The sequence below is a fragment of the Sinocyclocheilus anshuiensis genome, unplaced genomic scaffold (assembly GCF_001515605.1).
Source record: "Sinocyclocheilus anshuiensis isolate Anshui unplaced genomic scaffold, SAMN03320099.WGS_v1.1 scaffold1155, whole genome shotgun sequence".
In the NCBI taxonomy this organism is placed as follows: Eukaryota; Metazoa; Chordata; class Actinopteri; order Cypriniformes; family Cyprinidae; genus Sinocyclocheilus; species Sinocyclocheilus anshuiensis.
In genome coordinates this window covers 136,705-158,961 of record NW_015542398.1, presented here as the reverse complement: position 1 = coordinate 158,961, position 22,257 = coordinate 136,705, and the positions used below count along the sequence as shown (strand labels likewise).

The 22,257-nt window shown below is 36.6% G+C and overlaps 1 protein-coding gene and 1 long non-coding RNA gene across 2 annotated transcripts; one reads left to right on the top strand and one right to left on the bottom strand.

Moving 5' to 3' along the window:
• Window positions 1-1,557: 1,557 nt before the first annotated feature.
• On the bottom strand, window positions 1,558-2,531 carry LOC107692907 (uncharacterized). The gene is made up of 2 exons (XR_001634688.1): window positions 2,443-2,531; window positions 1,558-1,737 (listed from the first exon to the last, which is right to left on the bottom strand). It is a non-coding gene; the product is annotated as an uncharacterized LOC107692907 (long non-coding RNA).
• Window positions 2,532-6,179: 3,648 nt separating this feature from the next.
• On the top strand, window positions 6,180-22,108 carry LOC107692876 (sodium/potassium-transporting ATPase subunit alpha-2). The gene is made up of 24 exons (XM_016492081.1): window positions 6,180-6,287; window positions 7,761-7,856; window positions 8,073-8,132; window positions 8,691-8,894; window positions 10,228-10,341; window positions 11,357-11,491; window positions 11,628-11,745; window positions 11,953-12,221; window positions 13,250-13,448; window positions 15,041-15,150; window positions 15,564-15,698; window positions 15,809-15,888; window positions 16,587-16,696; window positions 16,765-16,940; window positions 17,026-17,162; window positions 17,344-17,494; window positions 18,438-18,606; window positions 18,815-18,969; window positions 19,154-19,277; window positions 19,789-19,934; window positions 20,829-20,959; window positions 21,062-21,163; window positions 21,263-21,354; window positions 21,736-22,108. The coding sequence occupies exons 1-24, from the start codon at window positions 6,276-6,278 to the stop codon at window positions 21,762-21,764; spliced, it is 3,054 nt and encodes a 1,017-aa protein (XP_016347567.1). The 5' UTR covers window positions 6,180-6,275; the 3' UTR covers window positions 21,765-22,108.
• The last annotated feature ends 149 nt before the right edge of the window (window positions 22,109-22,257 follow it).

Below are 22,257 nucleotides of genomic sequence, written 5' to 3'. Positions count from 1 at the left end.
CCCTCTCTTTCTGTTTTTCTCTGTTTTACTGCCTGTCGCTCTGTTTTTGTCTGTCTTTGGTCTTCCTATTCTCTAATCTCTCTTCCTTATACCATTTCTGACACCTTTTTGTCTTTTTTCTACTTTTACATTTATACTTTCACCATTCTTGTCATCTGATATATTGGTGCTATTACATCACTTCCTGTAGGCTGGCCCCCTAAAGTAGCCTTCCTCCCCACCCTTCTTTTACTGAGAGCTAAGATTTTTTTAGTCATGGAATCACACACACACACACACAGTTCCTCACAGTTAAAATTTCATTAGTCACATAAAATTTGTTCATATTTCATCCAACACACACTAACACTCATGGCGTCATCTCATGTGTCCCATCAAGCAATTTTAAGTGCTATCCCAATAGGTTTGTGACAGAAATTCAAATCTGACTTAGAGTTGTAATGTGTTTTTGCTCTGACTGCAGTGACTGAAATACCCAAAATGACGTCGATACTGTTGGCAGAGACACTCAAACACACGCTGTGAGAGTTACTTGATACTCTAAGTCAAATTCTCATGTCTGTCCGCATAAGCTGTTGTCTGACAAACAGCTGATTATTTTAACACTCACTTGTAACTGGAGAACTATCTGTCTCTCTTCTGTTCAACTGTCCAATGAGAGCCGGCTCCTATGGTTGCACTTTTTCCCCGACCATCTCCACACATATCATTAGTTAGGCACATCGCTCCATCCCGAGTTTAACTTCAGCTCTCTCTAATCCTCCTCTAACTATTATGAATGCTCATCCACCACCACCTCTTCTCATCCCCTGTTTCTGCTGGTAAGAAAACCCCAGTGCTCTCTCCTGCCCCCTGCTGCCCACAGGAGAAAACGTTTTAATTCGGCCATACTGTCGCAAAGACGTCAATGCAAAAAGTGTAAGTTCATTTAGCTAGCTCTCTGCTGACTACGATAGATGCGTGTTTTTCACACCTTTGCATGTGTATGTTTTTAGTCTGATGACGTGTCTGTAACCTGTCAATGTGTTTAGGGAACAAAACGACATAAAAACAACATTGTAGCAACGTTCGTCACGTCATCGTTAGTAGTGACAAGCTGTGCAGCAGCACCCTGGGACTGTTTGTGTGTTGGATGCAGAAATGTAATAGAGTTTAATGATGTTTAATAATATTTCTGCACTTTCATTTGATTGACATGGCAGAATTCATGTGGTTGTTTCTTCATAACAGTGTTTACCATCAGGGTGTTGGCGTGCTAAGGCTATGGGAAGTGATGCAATGAGGGCAGAAAAGATTTTGGAAGTTTTTGAGAGAGAAATAAATTATGAAATACTGAGATGAAGACTTGGACTGAACTCATATTCAGGTGAAAAGTCGAGCCAAAGTACAATAAACATCTCAGTCTCACAGGATATGTTTTTCTGTTCAAGTCTTCATATCTATGCATGTCTGCCCCAAACCAGAGAGGGGCTCTCATTGGGAATGCCAGGAAAAGCTATAGAATTGTGAGGGCTTGTGGGAAATATGTTTGTTAGCCTACAGACAGATGCTTTTTATGCATCTCAAAGTAAATGTCAAGCAGCCACATGGTACCTGCCATTAAACTGTGTTTAAATATCGGGCAATTCCCATGTTGTATGTATTGTGCACCTGTATTGGTACAAGTCTAGGTAACCGTTCTCTCTTCAAACTCCATTAAAAAGTCTAATTATTTTTTACTTTTATTTTATCTTTAACCTAGCTAACTTTGGTTTTCTGTAAAATGTCTTGTAAAAAGAAAAATCTCAAGTTGAAATGATTTCAGAAAAATGTCAATAAAAAAAATCAGATCCCTTGTGTGTTTTTGTGTGGACTGAAAGAATGACCTGAATAACCATCAATGATGCAGATGAGTGAATAACTCTATAAAATATAGTTTAAATGTAGCAAATGATACATGTCTAGTGCTTCTTGTTGCTATGGTTACTACCTCTGGCGAAGGCTGCTTCTGTTTGCTAGCGCGTGAGTTACCAGGTGAATATATATAGGCTACGCTCTGAATCTAATGTTTATGGATAGTAAAATGTTTGAAAATGCAGTTGAAAGGTTTCTTATTTAGTGTAGAATTAAAACCGATGCACATTTCATGATTATGGTGCAAAAGAGGGCGTGAAACGTAAAAGAAAATTATGCATTTTAGCTGTCAACAAATTGTCAGTAGACCTAAGGACATGCTTAACCTTGTTTAACCTTAACCTTATTTGTGATTTTTCAAGCAATAAACTTACGGAAAAAGAAAATTCCCGCACACTATCAATAGTGCAAAAGTATCAAAAAGGTTTAATTACAATGTTTCGGTCGCATGACCTTCATCAGGTATTTGTTGGGTAGGAAGATACCTGATGAAGGTCATACGACCGAAACGTTGTAATTAAACCTTTTTGATACTTTTGCACTATTGACCTAGCTAACTTTGGTTTTCTGTAAAATGTCTTGTAAAAAGAAAAATCTCAAGTTGAAATGATTTCAGAAAAATGTCAATAAAAAAAATCAGATCCCTTGTGTGTTTTTGTGTGGACTGAAAGAATGACCTGAATAACCATCAATGATGCAGATGAGTGAATAACTCTATAAAATATAGTTTAAATGTAGCAAATGATACATGTCTAGTGCTTCTTGTTGCTATGGTTACTACCTCTGGCGAAGGCTGCTTCTGTTTGCTAGCGCGTGAGTTACCAGGTGAATATATATAGGCTACGCTCTGAATCTAACATTTATGGATAGTAAAATGTTTGAAAATGCAGTTGAAAGGTTTCTTATTTGGTCTAGAATTAAAACCGATGCACATTTCATGATTATGGTGCAAAAGAGGGCGTGAAACGTAAAAGAAAATTATGCATTTTAGCTGTCAACAAATTGTCAGTAGACCTAAGGACATGCTTAACCTTGTTTAACCTTAACCTTATTTGTGATTTTTCAAGCAATAAACTTACGGAAAAAGAAAATTCCCGCACACTATCAATAGTGCAAAAGTATCAAAAAGGTTTAATTACAATGTTTCGGTCGCATGACCTTCATCAGGTATTTGTTGGGTAGGAAGATACCTGATGAAGGTCATACGACCGAAACGTTGTAATTAAACCTTTTTGATACTTTTGCACTATTGACATTGTGCGGGAATTGTTTTCTTTTTCCTTGAGTTTTGATCTTTGTGGTCTCTGATTCCTACGCACCTATCAATTGTCGTCAGGTGTGCAGAGATTGTTAATTGAAAGCAATAAACTTACAAAATTAAGTAAACATCAACATAAAATAGTTAATAAATTTCTTTGTTGCGAGAAAAACATGGGGTAACAGCTTCACACATCAATGAATTTTAATTTAAAATTATAGAATTAAGATTACAGATTAATATTCCATAATTATAGTGAATATGTATATATAGGCCTAGGCTTGCTTTGTCTGTAGTAGCCTGATGTTATCAACCAGTTTAGTGTCAATTGTTCAAGAGACAGTAAACTATATACATTTTATATACGTACATAATATGCTATAACCAGAGCACACAGACTGCCTCTGGTAAGTTTAGACTAGTTTGATAACATTAGCCTGAAAAGAAAAAGAAAAGAAAAAAATGGAAAAAGTGAAATATGTCCTCCATAGAGACAATGAATAGTGTAGCATGTGAAGTTCATGTGATTTATCACTGACTTTTGCGTCAGCTGAGTATCGCTGCGGGCACAGTGGGGTCAGGAGAGCAGCTGCTCTCTCCGGTCCAGTTCTTAATGGATCTGGCAGAGATGTTGATTGCAGAGTTGTAGTTCCCACATTCTCAAGGCTTGATTTAGATGGTAAAGAAATCCTCAAGCTAAATCATAATCATAATTTAATTACAAAATAAATGTAATTGTAATCAGTTACAGTTACTGAGAAAAAAATGTATAATTAAATTATGGTTACTTATGAAAATGTTAACAATTACGAAGGGGGTTACATCTGAATTTTTCACACACACACACACACACACGCACACACGTACAGATTTAATTGATTAAAATATGAGACACCAATATCTCAGGAGTTTAGTACAGAGAATAGGACACATGCTTATTCGATAACTGTTTTATTTCCTATTTGGGTTTATGTATATGCTTTATTTTTTAAGATGAACTGTTTTTTTTTTCCAAGGCATTGTTAGATTCCAGCGTTTCCTGTCATAGCTCTGCAAAGATTTGATTTCAAAAACAGCATCTATTAAACTATTTTTCTTGTTATGATTTTAAATCTGTATTTAACCTCAGATTGATCTCAAAGTAAGTCTTATTTTGTGGTGGCTGTGCTTTAAAATAAAATTATTATAATCTTAATTCAAATGATGAAATAATGGAGAATGATGAACCACAATTCCAGAAAAGTTGGGCTGTTTTGTGAAATGTCATGAAACCAAGAATATGTTATTTGTTCATTTAATTTAACCTTTATTTAATTGACTATAGTACAAAGAAAAAAATTCCAATGTTTTCACTGGCCAACTTAATTTTATTTTATTCACACTCCAAAAAAGTTGGGACATAAGCATGTTTGTCATTATGTCGTATCAACTTTCTTTTTAATTACAGTGTTTAATTGTTTTGGAATTGAGGATACTAATTGTTAAAGTTTTGCAAGCAAAATTTTTGTCCAATCTCGCTTGATACAAGACGTCAGATGCTCAGCAGTCTGTGATCATCGTTGTCTGATTCTCCTTTTCATGATGGGCCATACATTTTCAATAGGAGCCAGATCTGGACTGATCTAGCACATTCCCTCTGTGTCTACGAAACCACACTGTTGTAGCACATGCAGACTGAACCCTGGCATTGTCTTGTTCTAATAACCATGGACTTCCCATGAAAGACAACATCTTGATGGCAGTATATGTCTCTGTACAATTACAATGTATGCCTCCATATCAATGGTTGCACATATTCCAGTAACCCATGCCATTTGCTCTGCTGCACCCCATACCATGACAGACGTTTGCATCTGTCGCTGGTAAAAGTCTGGATGGTCCCTTTGGTCTTTGGGACTAAGAACTCGATGTCCATTTTTCTCAGAAACCAGTTGAAATGTGGACTCATTTGACCACAGCAAACATTTCTTTGATGAGATGTGATGAACATCTGAGATGAGCTCAGGCCCAGAGAACCCGGCAGCATTACTGCATCGAATTGATGTATAGTTTTCTCCTTGAGTAACAGAGATTCAAGTTGCATTTATTGATGCAGCGGCAGACTGTGTTAAGTGACAGGGTTTTTTTCCGAAGTGCTCCTGAGCCCATGTGGCTATATTTAACACGGCTCATGACGGCTCACACACATTCAGAGATTTCCTGCCTTGCCCTACACAGACTGAGATTTCTCTGGATTCCCTGAATCTTTCCACAATATTATGAATGGTAGTTGGTGAAATACCTAAATTATTTGTGATTTTGCATTGGGAAATGTGTTTTTGATTTGTTTGACACTTTGCCTCTGTCCCAACTTTTTTGGAGTGTGTTGCAGCCATCAAAATCAACATTTGTTTATATTCACAAAAAAACAATAAGGTGGTCAGTGAAAACTTTGGAAATCTTTTCCAAATTAAATAAAAGTTAAAGAGAATTAACAAATCACAGATTCTTGATTTTATTGCATTTTACAAAACTTCCCAACTTTTCTGGAATTGGGGTTGTGGTGTTGAGCACTGTAGTAAGGTTAACCCTGCCTGGTTTTAATGTTTGAAAATGACTAACAGTCGAAAAAATTAGAAAAGTAATTAAAACGTAATCAAATGTAATCAGTTACATTACTGCAATAAAGTAATTGAAATAGTTACACTACTTATTACATTCTAAATAGGGTAACTTGTAATCTGTAACCTATTACATTTCCAAAGTAACCTTCCCAACACTGAATTCAGCCCATATCTCGCTTCCTCTGCCCTTCTAACAAGCATAAAATAAATTATGATGATAAAAGTGTGTGTAAGGGAGAGAGAAAGAGGGGGAAAGTGGTAGCAGGTGCAGGTATACAGAGCCATGGGCATGAAGGTTGTGTGTGTGTCTGTATGTTTTTAAGGGCAGGGGGTGGGAAGTGAGCTTCGGGTTACCCTGAGGCACAAATGGGGGGAGAGAGCAGGCTGTGTGCGTGTGTGTGTGTGTGTGTGTTATTAGGTGGAGAAGGGGTATGTTACCTCCAAAAAAAGCCACCAGTGTCTTCCACACGTGTGAGGGGAGAGTGGGAGAAATCTGGGCATCAGTTCATTAATCAACAAACATGGGAAAAGGGGTGAGTGTGTCTTCCTGTGGTGCTTCATCTATTATTCTGTCTATCATTTTCTCTTGCCGACTTTCTTTCTCTCACAGATTGTTATGAGTGTTGTGCACCCTTAAATAATGTATTGGTTTAGTATCACAACCTTTCTTATGAATACAGCATGATTATGTAGGAATATGTTTGTGTGGGAGATGTGACAGAAAGGAGATGGAAGGTGAAACTCACAAAGAAATGTTTGGGTGATTGAAAGAAAAAATTGAACAAGAACTGAAAGAACAAAAATGTAATTAGAATTTGCATTTAAGAAAATAAATAATGTTTTTAAACCATTAAAATTATTTAATTCTTACTATCGTTATAATGTAAAAAAATCATATTCATATTACATAGTACAAAAAAAATGGATTAAAAAAATAAAATCGGCATGATGTCTGCTTTATCATGTTGTCTAACATTAAAACATTTTTTACATTGGTGTAATGAGAATGAAAGCTACTGTGATTTGAGGAAGGAGTAATAAGGCTTATAAATTACATAAAAATATCACAATGAAAAAATAAATGCTAAAATAGGTTTAATTTAAATTGATGTTTAATTCTGGGATGGGAAAATATGACCTGAACATTCCTTAATTTAGAGATTCACAGTGGAAGCTGCATCTAATTTATAATGTTTGTGAAATAATAAGTTGGTGTCGGTTTGCGACATCTGACGTGTGTTTGATTATCTGAAAATGATTTTACTGATGTGATGCTGTCTATATGCTCATATTGAGGCTGAGAGGTGTGATAGATCAGGCTGGCTTATGTTTGATTGGTATTAATGTGAATTAATTCAGGTCTGATTTAAGGGGTAATGAATGATCTTCTCTCTGCTCCACATGCTGTTCTGTCTGTACACGTATCAGACACACACACATACAGTCACAGCTGAGTAAGAGTGACAGGACCAGGTGATTTCCATGACACCCTGTTCCTAGTGTGTCAGCACACAGCACACATTTCCTGCCAAAGACAAGCACAAAGTACACTACTTCACATGAACCAATATGTTCAAGCACTCTCAGTGTTTGATAACACTGTCAATGATCTGCCATAGTTTCACATAGCTTGTCGTATGTAGTTTTAAAGACTGACTGAGTTAATATTATGGTGTTCGTTAAAGTACGGAGCTAGAGTTCAGGTGAAAAATTACTATTCAGTTATAAATATTCAGCTGACTAATTAACAAATATGTGCAAACATGATGTAAATACCTTTAGGAAAGAAAAATCTCAACTGAATTCACTTATTACTAGTGTGCACTTGTTTCCCCTAGATAGCAATATGTATACATATATATATATGTATATATCATTAATCAAAAATAGGAAAAGTATATATATATATACATATATATATAAAACTGAGAAGTCTCATAAGCTATGAAGGAGCAACATCTGAGTAATAAAATGTTATTCTCTGGGTATTATTCTCTCTCTCTCAGTATGGACATGAAAGCAGCTCTGAGGCTGCTCCAACGGGAGGAAAGAGAAAGATGAAAGAGAAAAATTTAGATGAGCTGAAGAAAGAGGTGGCACTGGTAAGAAGTTTTTATTTTGTGTCTGTGCATAAGTGTACATGAAAAAAGAGAGAGAGAGTGTGTGTGAGCCTGCAGGTATGAGAGTGTAAGAGATGATAATTAGAAATCAAACAATGAAATTGTCTCTAAAAAATGTGATATGTTTTGATGGTCCAAGTTAATTGACAAACATGAAGTGTTGCATTATATCTGGTGTTCTTATGTGTGTTTCTACAGGATGATCATAAGCTGTCTCTAGATGAGCTCAGTACTCGTTATGGAGTTGACCTTGCCAGAGTGAGTCATCTTAACTTTCACCCTCGACATTTGCAATAATGAATTGGATATTTTTCAAATCGTGATGACATTTTACCCACCTGCACATTCAAGCAGCACACCCACGGCCAACTAAACAAGGCTTTGGAATATATATCATTTAATGATATTAGTTGATGGGGGAAAAAACAGTTTTAGCTAAATAAATATAATTTTTTTTAGCTATTTTGTGATATTTTGTAACTTTTTGCTGCAGCTTAGTTTACTGGTTTAAGCTTGTCTTAGCTTATGCAGCTGGTATCCACACATTGTTTTCCTGTTTAAAACATGGTAAGCCTAAATAGATAGCTGAAACCGCTGGTCTCTAGTCACCTTATAGGCTTGCTATGCTTTTGGAAAAGGCTGGCCTGGTCTCTAATCCTGTCCTGCTGAGTGCCCAAAACCCTTCTAAAACCACCATCCTGGCGACCACCTTAGATCAGTAAACCACTTTAAACTGGGTCAAGCTATATGTATTAGCAAGGATGTCTTCAGAGTTGCTACAGGAAATCTTGAGTAACTTTGTCTCCATCCCACCAGGGTCTGACTCATAAGAGAGCGCTAGAAATTCTGGCCCGCGATGGTCCAAATGCGCTGACCCCACCGCCCACCACACCAGAGTGGGTGAAGTTCTGTAAGCAGCTGTTTGGAGGATTCTCCATCCTGCTCTGGATCGGTGCCATCCTCTGCTTTTTTGCCTACGGTATTCAAGCGGCCACTGAGGATGAGCCTGTCAATGACAATGTGAGTGCACTTACTATCCGGCCATGAGAATGAGAGGGCTTATTAAGCAGCTAGTAAGACTGTATGTTGTTGTGAGAGCTGTGGCCTGTTCCAGACACACTGACTTTTGGTGCTTATAAAAGAGACACAGGGTTAAATCTGTCTGGATCCTGTTTTAGAGTCAAAATGTTATTTGAGCTTGTTGTATGTGATGTGTGCTATAGTGTAGCTTTGTGCATTTAAAAACAATTCTTCATCTAGCTGTGAAGGAATTAATATTTAAGAATCCCACTTGCTTACTGAGCAAATCTGAAACAAGCTTCATTATGAAAAGCTTGAGAGGCTGTTGACACAAATCATAGTCATTCATACAAAATAATATAATTCATAATAATTAGTGAAAGTACCTATATATTTCTCTCTAGCATTTAACTAATAGCAAGTTCCTTTTTGCAAATCTCTAGTTTCCTATTTAAAAGTTCCACTTGCTCATTGCTCAAATCTGAAACATCCCTCATTATAAGGAGATGCTGGTAACACAAATTAGTCATTCATACAATATAATTCATAAAAGTAGTAGGCCTAAAAGTACTCATATGTCTCTAATATTTAAATAATACCTGTGCAAGTTCCTTTTTACAAATCGCCAAGTTTTCTAAAATCCGTATTTAAGCCGATTAAAAGAGGAAATCACAAAAATGATGGGTTAAATTGGTCTCACTCCACCAGAGGGGAATTCAAACCTGCTGCACACGTTGTTGGCAACTGAGGTGGATACATTTCTTTTAGCTCTGCTGTCCCATATACAGTATGATGAATGAGTCCCAGTCTGTGGACTGAGCTCCCAGCTGCTTGTGGGACAGTTTAGGGTCAGTGATAAATTAAAATGTGAAGTTAAGGATCATTTAACTGTGTTTGCTCCTTTACACCATTTTTGCATGTTACCCATTCTAAACTGACAGTGTGTGTATGTTTAAATGGTCTGACAGTGCTATTCTTTTGTCATGTTTTTCATGAAAAAATGGTTAAAATATGGAAACTTTTGTGGTGGCTGGTGGGCTTCCATGAGAAACCTTTGCAATGACTGAGATGGTTTTGAACATTGGTCACTAAAATTGCCAGATGCATTTCAGCCTTAAGACGGCATAAATTAAACAAACTGCAAGATGTAAACAGCATATATCTTGTGCACTACTTGTACACCAGTTGTTGTTGTTTTATCTATATCATATTTACAGATGTAAAAAAGAGTGGTGGAGTCTTGGCTTAAACCTTATCAGCCAAAAAAAAAATGTGAGTAGTTTTGAACCCCCTGACCCTTGACTTGTGTTTCTCTCTCTCTGGTTTACTGCAGCTGTATCTGGGTGTGGTTCTGTCTGCTGTGGTCATCATAACCGGCTGCTTCTCATATTATCAAGAAGCCAAAAGCTCCCGGATCATGGACTCATTCAAAAACATGGTGCCTCAGGTCAGTTTGATAACAGCAGTGGATTGCTTTGGATAAAAGTGTTTGCTAAATGAATAAATGTAAATGTAAATAATACAAAATCCCAAACGGAAACCATTATGAGCAATATTTTATATGATTTACATAAATCCAATGTATGATTTATATAAATGTATGTAAATCCTTCTTAACTTATGAAAGAAACCACATGTCATCCCGCCACCCCCCTCTCTCAGAATTATCTTTGTTGGCATGCGTTTGATAACAGCAGTGGATTGCTTTGGATAAAAGTGTTTGCTAAATGAATAAATGTAAATGTAAATAATACAAAATCCCAAACGGAAACCATTATGAGCAATATTTTATATGATTTACATAAATCCAATGTATGATTTATATAAATGTATGCAAATCCTTCTTAACTTATGAAAGAAACCACGTCATCCCGCCACCCCCCTCTCTCAGAATTATCTTTGTTGGCATGCTGGGTACAGTGTTGCAACAGTTTATACAATACAGAAATTCACAATACAGAAAATAAATATGGTGAAGTAAAGTAAAGAAATAAAGAGCAATATAAAAGACAGGGACTAGACTTTTGCTAAATTAATTTATTAAGTATAATTAAATTAAATTAAATACTGTCATTTTAAAGTAACTTTAAAATTAAATAAAGTATAAAGGGTAAAATAAAAATTAACTTAAATTAAATTATTAAATTAAATTAAATTAAGGGTCATTTTAAAGTTACTTTAAAATTAAATGCAGTATACATGGTAACATTAAAGAAAGCATGACATTTAAAAAAAAAAAATCTGTATGGTTGAATAACCAAAAATGGCTCCATGGTAAAGCAGTTTATCATCTATAAATATACACACTCAAACAGATATACATGAATGTGTTTCTTTCGTAGAGTATAGGTTGCATATTACAAACTCTGTTCTGACATGTTCACTGTTACAGGCCTCTCCCTAAATAACTTTTCTTCATCGTCTTGTTTGAGGAACTTTGGAATGGACTTTATTTCTTTCAGCAAGCTCTGGTGATTCGCGAGGGAGAGAAGTTTCAGATAAATGCAGAAGAGGTGGTTCAGGGAGACCTGGTGGAGATCAAGGGTGGAGACAGAATCCCAGCAGACCTTCGGATCATCTCCTCCAGTGGCTGCAAGGTAGAGAGAGTGCGAGTTATGTAGACAGATGTTAAGAGAAAGATCTCACATCTGAGATCAGCTTTGTTTATCAACCTATAGTCTTAGTAAGAAGCCTGAGATCAGAAATACTGTACATCCAGTCTGTCTTTCTCAGGTGGATAACTCATCTCTCACCGGAGAGTCAGAGCCTCAGACTCGTTCTCCAGAGTTGACTCATGAAAACCCCCTGGAGACCAGAAACATTGGCTTCTTCTCCACCAACTGTGTGGAAGGTCAGTCCTTCATTCATGACTTTATTCATTCAAGCATAATAATTAGCGTATTTGATTGTTCAGTTGTTCATTCATTCAAATGCTCAATTATTTGTTCTTTAGCTCGCTCATTAATTCATTCCTTTTTATGCATTCATTCGTTCATTTATTTGACCGTCTTTTTTCTTACTTTCACACATTAATTGGTTGATTTTTGTGTATGTGCAGGTACAGCCCATGGCATAGTGATCTCTACAGGTGATCGTACAGTGATGGGCCGAATTGCGTCTTTGGCATCCAGTCTGGAAGTGGGTCAGACACCCATCAACATGGAGATCGAGCACTTCATTCACATCATCACAGGTGTAGCCATCTTCCTGGGCATGTCCTTTTTCATCCTGTCCATCATTCTGGGCTACAGCTGGTTGGAGGCCGTCATCTTCCTCATCGGTATCATTGTTGCCAATGTTCCTGAGGGCCTGCTAGCTACTGTCACGGTGAGACACTCATACAAACACATATGAGACCCTGGACCACAAAACCAGTCATAAGGGTCAATTTTTTGAAATTGAGATTTATATATCATCTGAAAGCTGAATAAATAAGCTTTCCATTGAGGTATGGTTTGTTAAGATAGGATATGTTAGGAGAATCTGGAATCTGAGGATGCAAAAAAAAAATCAAAATATTGAGAAAATCACCTTTAAAGTTGTCCAAATTAAGTTCTTAGCAATGCATATTACTAATAAAAAATTACGTTTTGATATATTTATGGTAGGACATTTACAAAATATCTTCATGGAACATGATCGTTACTTAATATCCTAATGATTTATTAATTTTGATAATTTTGACCCTACAATGTTTTTTTTGGCTATTGCTTAAAATATACCCAAGCGATATACCCAAGTTTTGTGGTCCAGGGTCACATATTGTGACATTCATATACACTAGGATTCAAATGTTTGGGGTTAGTACATTTTATTCAGCAAGGGCACATTAAATTGATCAAAAGTCACAGTAAAGACAATTTTAGTGTTACGAAAGATTTCTTTTTCAAATAAATACTGTTCTTCTGAACTTTTTAGTCATCAAAGAATCTTGGAAAAAAATGCGTCATAGTTTCTGAAGACTGGAGAAATGGCTGCTGAAAATCCAGTTTGCCATCACAGAAATACAGTAAAATACATTTGAGAAATATATTTGAAAAGAAAACAGTGCTTTTAAATTGTAACAATATTTCACATTGTAATATTTTATATTGTGTCAAATGAAAGCAGCCTTGGCGAGCATAAAAGACTTCTTTCAAAACATTAAACAATCTTACTGACCCCAAGCTTTTGAACAGTAGTACACACAGACGTCCTGCAGTTTTTTCTCTCATTCTTTTTATTTTTTTATCCTTCTCTCTTTGTAAGGCTCCCTCTGCTGTAGATTTTTACAAACCCACAAAAGCATTTTTCAAAAAGCAGAAAGACCATGACACATTGTCATCTCTCCTTTCACTCCATTCGATCTCTCTCAGGTGTGTTTGACTCTGACTGCTAAGCGCATGGCTCGCAAAAACTGTCTGGTGAAGAATCTAGAAGCCGTGGAGACTCTGGGTTCCACCTCCACCATCTGCTCAGATAAAACTGGAACCCTGACTCAGAACCGGATGACTGTCGCTCACATGTGGTTTGACAACCAGATCCACGAGGCCGACACCACCGAGGACCAATCAGGTTAGAATGACCAATCAAGTGAAAGTAGTTCGGTCACATAGGTCTAAAATAATGCTCCATAATGACAAAAACATCATAAAAGTAGCCCATGTATTGTATTCCAAGTCTTTGTTTATTTGCTGAAAAACCTGTCAGAATCAGAATCAGAATCAGAAAGAGCTTTATTGCCAAGTATGTTTGCACATACAAGGAATTTGTTATAGTGTCACAAGCTTCCAGTACACGGAGACAACAACAACACACAGATAATAAACAGGTTTAGCAGATTTAAGTTTATGCCTGTAAGTCGGTATAAGATGAACCAGGCAGTGGTCAGAGAGTCCTACAGCTGCTCTGGGGACTGAGCGATATGCATCCTTTATTGTGGAGTAACAATGGTCCAGTATATTACTGTCTCTGGTGGGACATGTAACATTCTGTCTGTATTTTGGCAGTTCACGGGAAAGATTTGCTTTATTAAAGTCCCCGAGAATGATTAAAACAGAGTCCGGGTGTTGTTGTTCTGTCCCTGTGATCTGATCAGCGAGTTCATGTAAAGCTGAGCTCACGTGCGCTTGTGGAGGAATGTAGACACTGACGAGAATGAACGAGTGAAACTCCCGCGCGAATAGAACGGCTTACAGTTAATGAAAAGCGCTTCTTGGGTAGAGAGCGGAGATTCGCCATATGGATGCTGGGCAACGGCGTTCTGAATCCGCGCTTCCTGCGCTTCACGCGCACGCCGGCTCGCTTCCCCCGGCTGCGCGTCCTGAAGCGCTTGATCAGCGCAGCAGCTCCGCCGACTACAACGTTCAGCAAAACGTCCGAATAAACGAAATCCGGTAGAAGATTGTGTGGCGTGTTCTGCCGAATGTTCAGCAGCTCATCCCTGGTAAAACTGATCGTGTTTGAGAAACAAAAAACAGGAAAAACTAACAAAAACAATACAAACACTGGAGAGCCAAACACTGAGGCTGCCGTCTGCGGCGCCATCGCTGTAAGAAGTCCTAACTCTTATTAGCGCTGAGAGTAATGATGTTTGATTTGTGAACAAATAATTATTTTGAGTCGGATCTTGTCAATGAATCGGTTAATTCAGTTTGCACAACAAGGCTGAATGATTTGTTCACAAATTAGTCTCAATTCGGTTCTGAACTCACCAAATCAGTCTCATTGTTGTGGTTAACTGCTTATTAAAGGGAGAGATTATCAGTGAATAGTGACTTGATTTTCAGTCTGTTCATCACACAAATCTATTGCAAATACGATCTGACTGGTTGTGTCAGAACCCACAGCATATTCAGTTTCAGTGCAGACAGAAAAAAAATGCCTGGACACAGTACAAGCTTCCAGTATCAAGAGTTTCTGATCAGAGTTACAATGGCCATTGTGTCCTCAAGCAAGGCACTTTACCCATAATCCTCTAAGGACACTGTCCCGGTAATTAGCATATGTTAGGTCACTTTGGATGAAAAGCATCTGCTAAATGGCAGTTTTGATATCTTTTGAACATTTACAGGATTCATTCATACGGGTTCAAACATCTGTAAATCTGTTTGAGCACATTTGACCAAATGTCTTCTTTTCTTATGTCACTCTGTGTGTGTGTGTAGGCAGTTGCTTCGATAAAAGCTCTCGTACATGGTTCTCTCTGTCTCGAGTGGCAGGACTTTGTAACCGTGCTGTCTTCAAACCTGGACAAGAGAACATTCCTGTGCGCAAGGTACAGTAATACACAACACTACGTACAAAGACATTCAAGAGTTTGTAGTCAATAAGAATTAGATTTTTTTTTTTTTTAAAGGAATGAATATTTTTATTCATCAAAAAATAAAATTTATCAGCACAACTGTCAACGTTGATAATAATGAGAAATGTTTCTTGAACACCAAATCAGCATATAATAGCTTTTGAAGTAATTATCACACCATCACAGGAATAAATTACATTTTAAAATTTCCATTTTTATAGAAAAGTTATTTTAAGAGACTTCAAGGCTTTCAAAAATATGAAAAAATATTACCGACCTCAAACTTTTGAACAGCAGTGTACATTTATATTAATCATAATTAAGATGAGGGATTGTTCTCTACTGTTGTTTGATTTGTGACGTTGTGAGTTTCTGTGTGTTTGAAGAGGGACACATCAGGTGATGCATCAGAGTCTGCTCTGTTGAAGTGTGTTGAGCTCTCGTCCGGCTGTGTTCAGACTCTCAGAGACAATAACCGAAAAGTGGCAGAAATCCCATTCAACTCAACTAACAAATACCAGGTACACCTACAAGAAACACACAGCCAGAGCTGTAAAGATCTTAAACAAATCATGTTGATGTCATACAGATATCGATTGAGATATAAATAATCCCCATCTCTCTCTCTTAGCTGTCTATTCACGAGATAGAAGACAGTCCCACTGGACACCTGCTGGTGATGAAAGGAGCCCCAGAGCGGATTCTGGACAGGTAATCAATACCAGACCTTGATACAGTGAATCCATATATAGAACAGAAATAACATGAATCAATAGCTGTGATTAATGATGAGATGTCATACTTTTAATTGATTAATACAAGCTTTAACTATTCATCATAATTCAATGCTTGTGATTAATATATATGATTATTACAGTATTGTTATTGTTAACTAAACAAACTCTTAAAATATTGTTGCAATTTGTAATAAAATGTATATAAAGCAATATTTACATTTATATTAGATGAAAAACTTAAAAAATAAAGTTGATTTAATTAATTAAAGTTAAAGTTAGCTAAAACTAAAACTGAATTAAAAATACATTAAAGCTATAAAGAAATATTAAACATAAAAAACTAATAAAAATGACAAAAGCAAATAACAAAATTACTAAAACTTAAACTCAAATTAAAATTAAAACCAAAATTGTACAAATAGAAGCTCATTTAAAATATGAATGAATAATAGTATATAAATAATACTAAACTAGCACTGTATTATTGGCAATAAACAAACAAGAATCAGTGACTGTGAATATTGATGATACATCATAATTCCTATTTCATATTACTAGCTGTAATTATTGTTGATCCATCAAAATTCCATAGCTGCGAATAATATCTGTCATCATTGACAACCATTATATTTTTAATCAATAACTGTGATTATTGGGTGATTGGTAATGCAGGTGTAGTACCATAATGATCAACGGTGAGGAAATGCCAATGGACGAGGACTGGAAGGACGCATTTCAGGGAGCATACATGGAGCTGGGCGGACTGGGAGAGAGGGTTCTGGGTAAGTACTTCCTTCCTTCCCTCTTTCTTTCCTTCTTTCTTTAATTCTCTACCCTCTCTCTCTTTCAGGGTTCTGCCACCTTTTCCTCTCTCCCTCACAGTTTCCAAGGGGGTTTGAGTTCGATTGTGATGATGTGAATTTCCCGGTCAACCAGCTCTGTTTCCTGGGCTTAATCTCCATGATCGATCCGCCTCGAGCCGCAGTGCCAGATGCTGTAGGAAAATGCCGCTCCGCTGGCATTAAGGTATCCATTTATAGGTTCCCTCCATCCATTAATCTACAGTTCAGCATTTTGTGTCCAATGTCAAAGGTGACCGAAATCTTTACAGGTTATCATGGTAACGGGTGACCATCCTATAACCGCCAAAGCCATTGCTAAAGGTGTTGGCATTATCTCTGAGGGCAACGAGACGGTGGAGGATATCGCTGAAAGACTTAATATACCTCTGAGCCAAGTCAATTCACGGTCTGTGTGTGCGAATCTGTCTCTTTTGAGTGTTTGCTTGAGAGTCTGGGTGCATAAACATAAACTACTGGGTGTGTAAACTAAATCTGAAGGGGTTTTTATCTGCTTTTATTGCTTTTTCACAGATAATGGAATTGGGCACTGTTCTGTGTGTGTGTGTGTGTGTGTGTGTGCGTTTCAGAGACGCTAAGGCCTGTGTGATTCATGGTTCAGACTTGAAGGACATGAGCTCCGAGTATCTGGATGATATTCTGAGGAACCACACAGAGATTGTGTTTGCTCGCACTTCACCTCAACAAAAACTCATCATCGTGGAGGGCTGCCAGAGACAGGTGTGTGTGTGGGTGTTTGTGTATTTGTGAATATTAAAATATCACACACTAGATGTCCTACACATGACAAATTTGTCAGAATGCAAGCTAGACTGAAATATAAGAACTTTGGAAGTATTATGTTTACATAAATTCTAGCAGGTGTTTCTTAAAGGTGCTGTATGTCATTTTTTTGTTCATGATGTTGGAAAAAAGCTATATTTTGGTTACTGATGCCATTGTCATAATGCACTATTCACAGTAACCATGATTTGTTTATTTTACAATGGGAATTGGCCAGTAACTTAAACAACATTTTAAAAAGGAAATTAATACTTTTACTCAGCAAGGATGCATTAAACTAATCAAAACTGACAGTAAAGGCATTTTTAATGTCACAAAAAAAATTATATTTCAATTGCTGTGCTTTTTTAAACTCTGTATTAACCAAAGAATCCTGGAAAAAAAATGTATCACAGTTTCCACAAAAATATTAAGCAGCACAACTGTTTTCAACACGGATAATAATAAAATTTTTTCTAAATAAGCATATTGGAATGACTTCTGAAGGATCATGTGACATTGTACTTGAGTAACGGCTGCTGAAAATTCTGCTTTGTCATTACAGGAAAAAAATAACATTTTAAAATATAAATATTAAACTAGAAAGCAGTTACTTTGAATGATAATAATATTGCACAGCATGACAGTTTTTACTGTATTTTTGATCAAATAAATGCATTATTGGTAAGCATAAGAGACTTCTTTAAAAAAACATGAAAAATCTTACTGACCAAACATTTTTAACAGTAGTGTACACTTAATGTCTGACAGACTGCCTGAAAGACTTTTTGACTCTGACTTAGATTTTCTGACTGGTCTTTAATTCTGAAAGCTCTTTCTCTGATTCTGACTGGCTGACTGGTCTTTGACTCTGATTCTGACTGGCTGGCTCTGGCTGCAGGGTGCCATAGTGGCAGTGACAGGTGATGGGGTGAATGACTCCCCTGCTCTGAAGAAGGCTGACATTGGCATTGCCATGGGAATCTCTGGCTCCGACGTCTCCAAGCAAGCTGCTGACATGATCCTTTTGGACGACAACTTTGCCTCAATTGTTACGGGGGTGGAAGAGGGTAAGATAGAGAAGGAATATTAAGTATTAGAACAAAAGAAATGAAGCATTGCAATTTTTCCTTGCTTTCTCTCTTTCAAATTTCTAAATGTATTGGCCTGACTGATTTACACAATGTAAAAAAATTACTTCTTTCAATGTATTTATTACATTAATACAAATTATATATATATATAAAATATTCAGTAAAATAAAATACTCTGTTTTAGGTCGTCTGATCTTTGATAACCTGAAGAAGTCGATTGCGTACACGCTGACCAGTAACATCCCTGAGATTACACCCTTCCTGCTCTTCATCATTGCCAGTGTGCCGCTGCCTCTGGGCACCGTCACTATCCTCTGCATCGACCTTGGCACTGACATGGTGTGTTATACACACTTAAACTTGTGTGCATTCAGTCTTACTTCCAGTTCCTGTCAAGTGTGATCCAACCCTCGGGCACCAGACACCAGACCATCTCACACACACACACACACACACACACACACACACACACATATTAGCATCTTTGTCATCACCATCATCATTCTCTCTCTCTCTCTCTCAGGTTCCTGCGATCTCTCTAGCGTACGAGTCGGCAGAGAGTGACATTATGAAGCGTCAGCCACGAAACCCTAAAACTGACAAGCTGGTGAATGAGAGGCTCATCAGCATGGCTTACGGACAGATCGGTCAGCCTCAAGTGCACTTGCACACAGATATCAGCGAACGCACACACATGCCCTTTATAACTTAATTCTTGTAAACTTTGTAGTCTGTGAAGAATTTCTTTGTGCAAACAAATGATCATCCGAGGCATCATGCACTTATTTTTTGATGGGTCACTAGGTTCACTTGGTGCCCTAGGCAAGATAAGACAAGATCAAAGGGGAAAAAACTGTTTTAACTACTTATTACTTCATTTTATGTGTGTAATACGAGACAGTGTCATTTTTTTCTGTGGTAAGTACAAACACCTTTTTATCCTCAGTCATGCAACGTATTTTTCAAAGAAATAGATTTTGCACTGTAAGTGTCAATGAAAAACGACTTTAGTAATCTGAGGGGCGTGAATAGGCTTCATGCTTCTGATTAATATTGTGAATAAAATAGCTTTTCATGCTCTGCAGGGATAAAGGCAATTACATGTGTTTGTATATTTGTGTTTATCTGTGCATCTGTATTTGTGTTTTTTGTGTGTAGGTATGATCCAGGCGCTGGGAGGATTCTTCACCTATTTTGTGATCATGGCTGAGAACGGCTTTCTGCCTCAAACGCTGCTGGGAATTCGACTGGATTGGGACGATCGTGCAGTTAATGACCTGGAGGACGCCTATGGACAGCAATGGGACCGTACACTCACACACACACACACACACACACACACACACACAGAGAGAGACAGACGCACACACATTTCTTTAATGTTTTTGAAAGATGTCTCTTATGTTTACCAAGGCTGCATTTATTTCTTTTTTAAATACAGTAAAAACAGTAATACTGTAAAGTATTATTTCAATTTAAAATCACTGTTTTTTATTTGAATATATGTTATAATGTAATTTATTCCTGTGATGCAAAGCTGAATATTCACCATCATTACTCCAGTCTTCCGTGTCACATGATCCTTCAGAAATAATTCTAATATACTGATTTGCTTCTCAAAAAACAATTCTTATTATCAATTTTGAAAACAGTTGTGCTGCTTAATATTTTGGTCGAAACTGTGATGCTTTTCCGCCCCAGGATTCAGCATTCTTTGATGAATAGAAAACTCAAAAGAAGCATTTATTTGAATTAATTTTTTGTAACAATGTAAAAGTCTTTACTGTCACTTTTGATCATTTCAATGCGTGGTTGCTGATTAAAAGTATTAACTTATTTTTTTTAAATAATTTCTTAAAAATATACTGGTGAATTACTCACTTAGGTTTATTTGATTAATTGTAATTTAGAATTAATTTTGATAAATTTGTACAAAATCAAATAGATTTATACAGTGAATTCCAAAATTATGTGAAGTCGACATAAAGGAAATATATTTTGGCATCTTTTTACCAGAATTTTAATTTTTTATTTGTAAGCCATAGTTTTTTACATTTAACAGGCTTAAACTGTAAGTTTTTAGACTGTTTTTTACATTTATTTATTAACTACAATTACAATTACATATGGGAATAATTTTCTCTATTTTTGAAATTTGTGTTTTTCATTATGCATCTATTTAAATATTTATGTTTCAGACTTACGAGCAGCGTAAGGTCATCGAGTTCACCTGTCACACCTCGTTCTTCGCCAGCATTGTGGTGGTGCAGTGGGCCGACCTCATCATCTGCAAGACACGCAGGAACTCCGTCTTCCAACAGGGCATGAAGTCAGTATGTGTTTGTGCATGTTTGTGAGCGCATTCAGGAGTGTGGTGTGATGTTTGCATACGTCTCTGTTAAAGGCTATTCTCTAACCTGTGCACTTATAGGAATAGGATTCTCATTTTTGGACTGTTTGCTGAGACGGCTCTGGCAGCCTTCCTGTCCTACTGCCCCGGTATGGACATTGCCCTGAGGATGTACCCACTCAAGTAAGGGACACACACACTTCTGCTCCCTAGAAGAGCTTATGTTCTTTGCTCCTCCTGTCCTCACCTTTTTCCTTTCTCATTTTCTTATTCCTTTTACAGGATTATGTGGTGGTTCTGTGCTTTCCCGTACAGTTTGCTAATCTTTGTGTATGACGAGATCCGTAAATTAATCCTGCGCAGGAATCCGGGAGGTGAGCATTGATTTTTACAAAGAACATTTCTGAGCAGTGTTATTTTAATAGCATTGAGATATATGCATAGTTTTATGTATATATGGTTTTTATTCATATCTTGAATTAGATTTATTTTTACATTTTCCATTTCATTTTATTTTTAGTTAAAGTTTTAGTAATTTTGCTGTTTTTAGTAGTTTTTGTATATATTTTAGTACATCAAGTTAAACTAAATTAAAATGAAAAATATTCCCTTGGCAACTTGGTTCAAGAAACAATACAGCAATTTTACAGAGAATCTGTAGAACCCTAATTGAATCTATGTGAATGGAACTTTTTCCTGCATATATCTTTTTAATTCAGTTAATTAATTTTCCTCTCTCTGTCTTTCATTTCCAGGCTGGGTGGAAAAAGAAACCTACTATTAACACGAATATGCAATCTCTGTGCATGATTGCTGCTGTGTGTGTCTGTTTGTAAAAGATATGTAGAAAGGTAATGAGACAAATGAAGAATCAGACAATCATGTGACATTTATCATGCAAGAATGAATGTGTGTGTCTTTGATTGAGTGTGTACATGCACTGGGCATAATTTGTTTACATGATGTATCCTGAATATCATTATCCTCAATAAATTGGTGATTTAATAGCCAAATAGGTTTCAGGATCATTACATTTCTTGTTCTGAATTGATTTTGCTGTGAATTTATAACTTGTAGGCTAGAGGTAAGCTTTATTTTAGAGTTAATTTTCTTTTTCACTTGTGTGTGAGTACATGATTCAAATATTTATTTGCAATTTTATGTACTGTACAAATATATGAAAAGCTTTTTGTTGGTACAAGTTTAATGCAAATTTATTAGATATAATAAATATATATATAATTCTGTGATTCTATTTAAATACTTATAAGCAACAT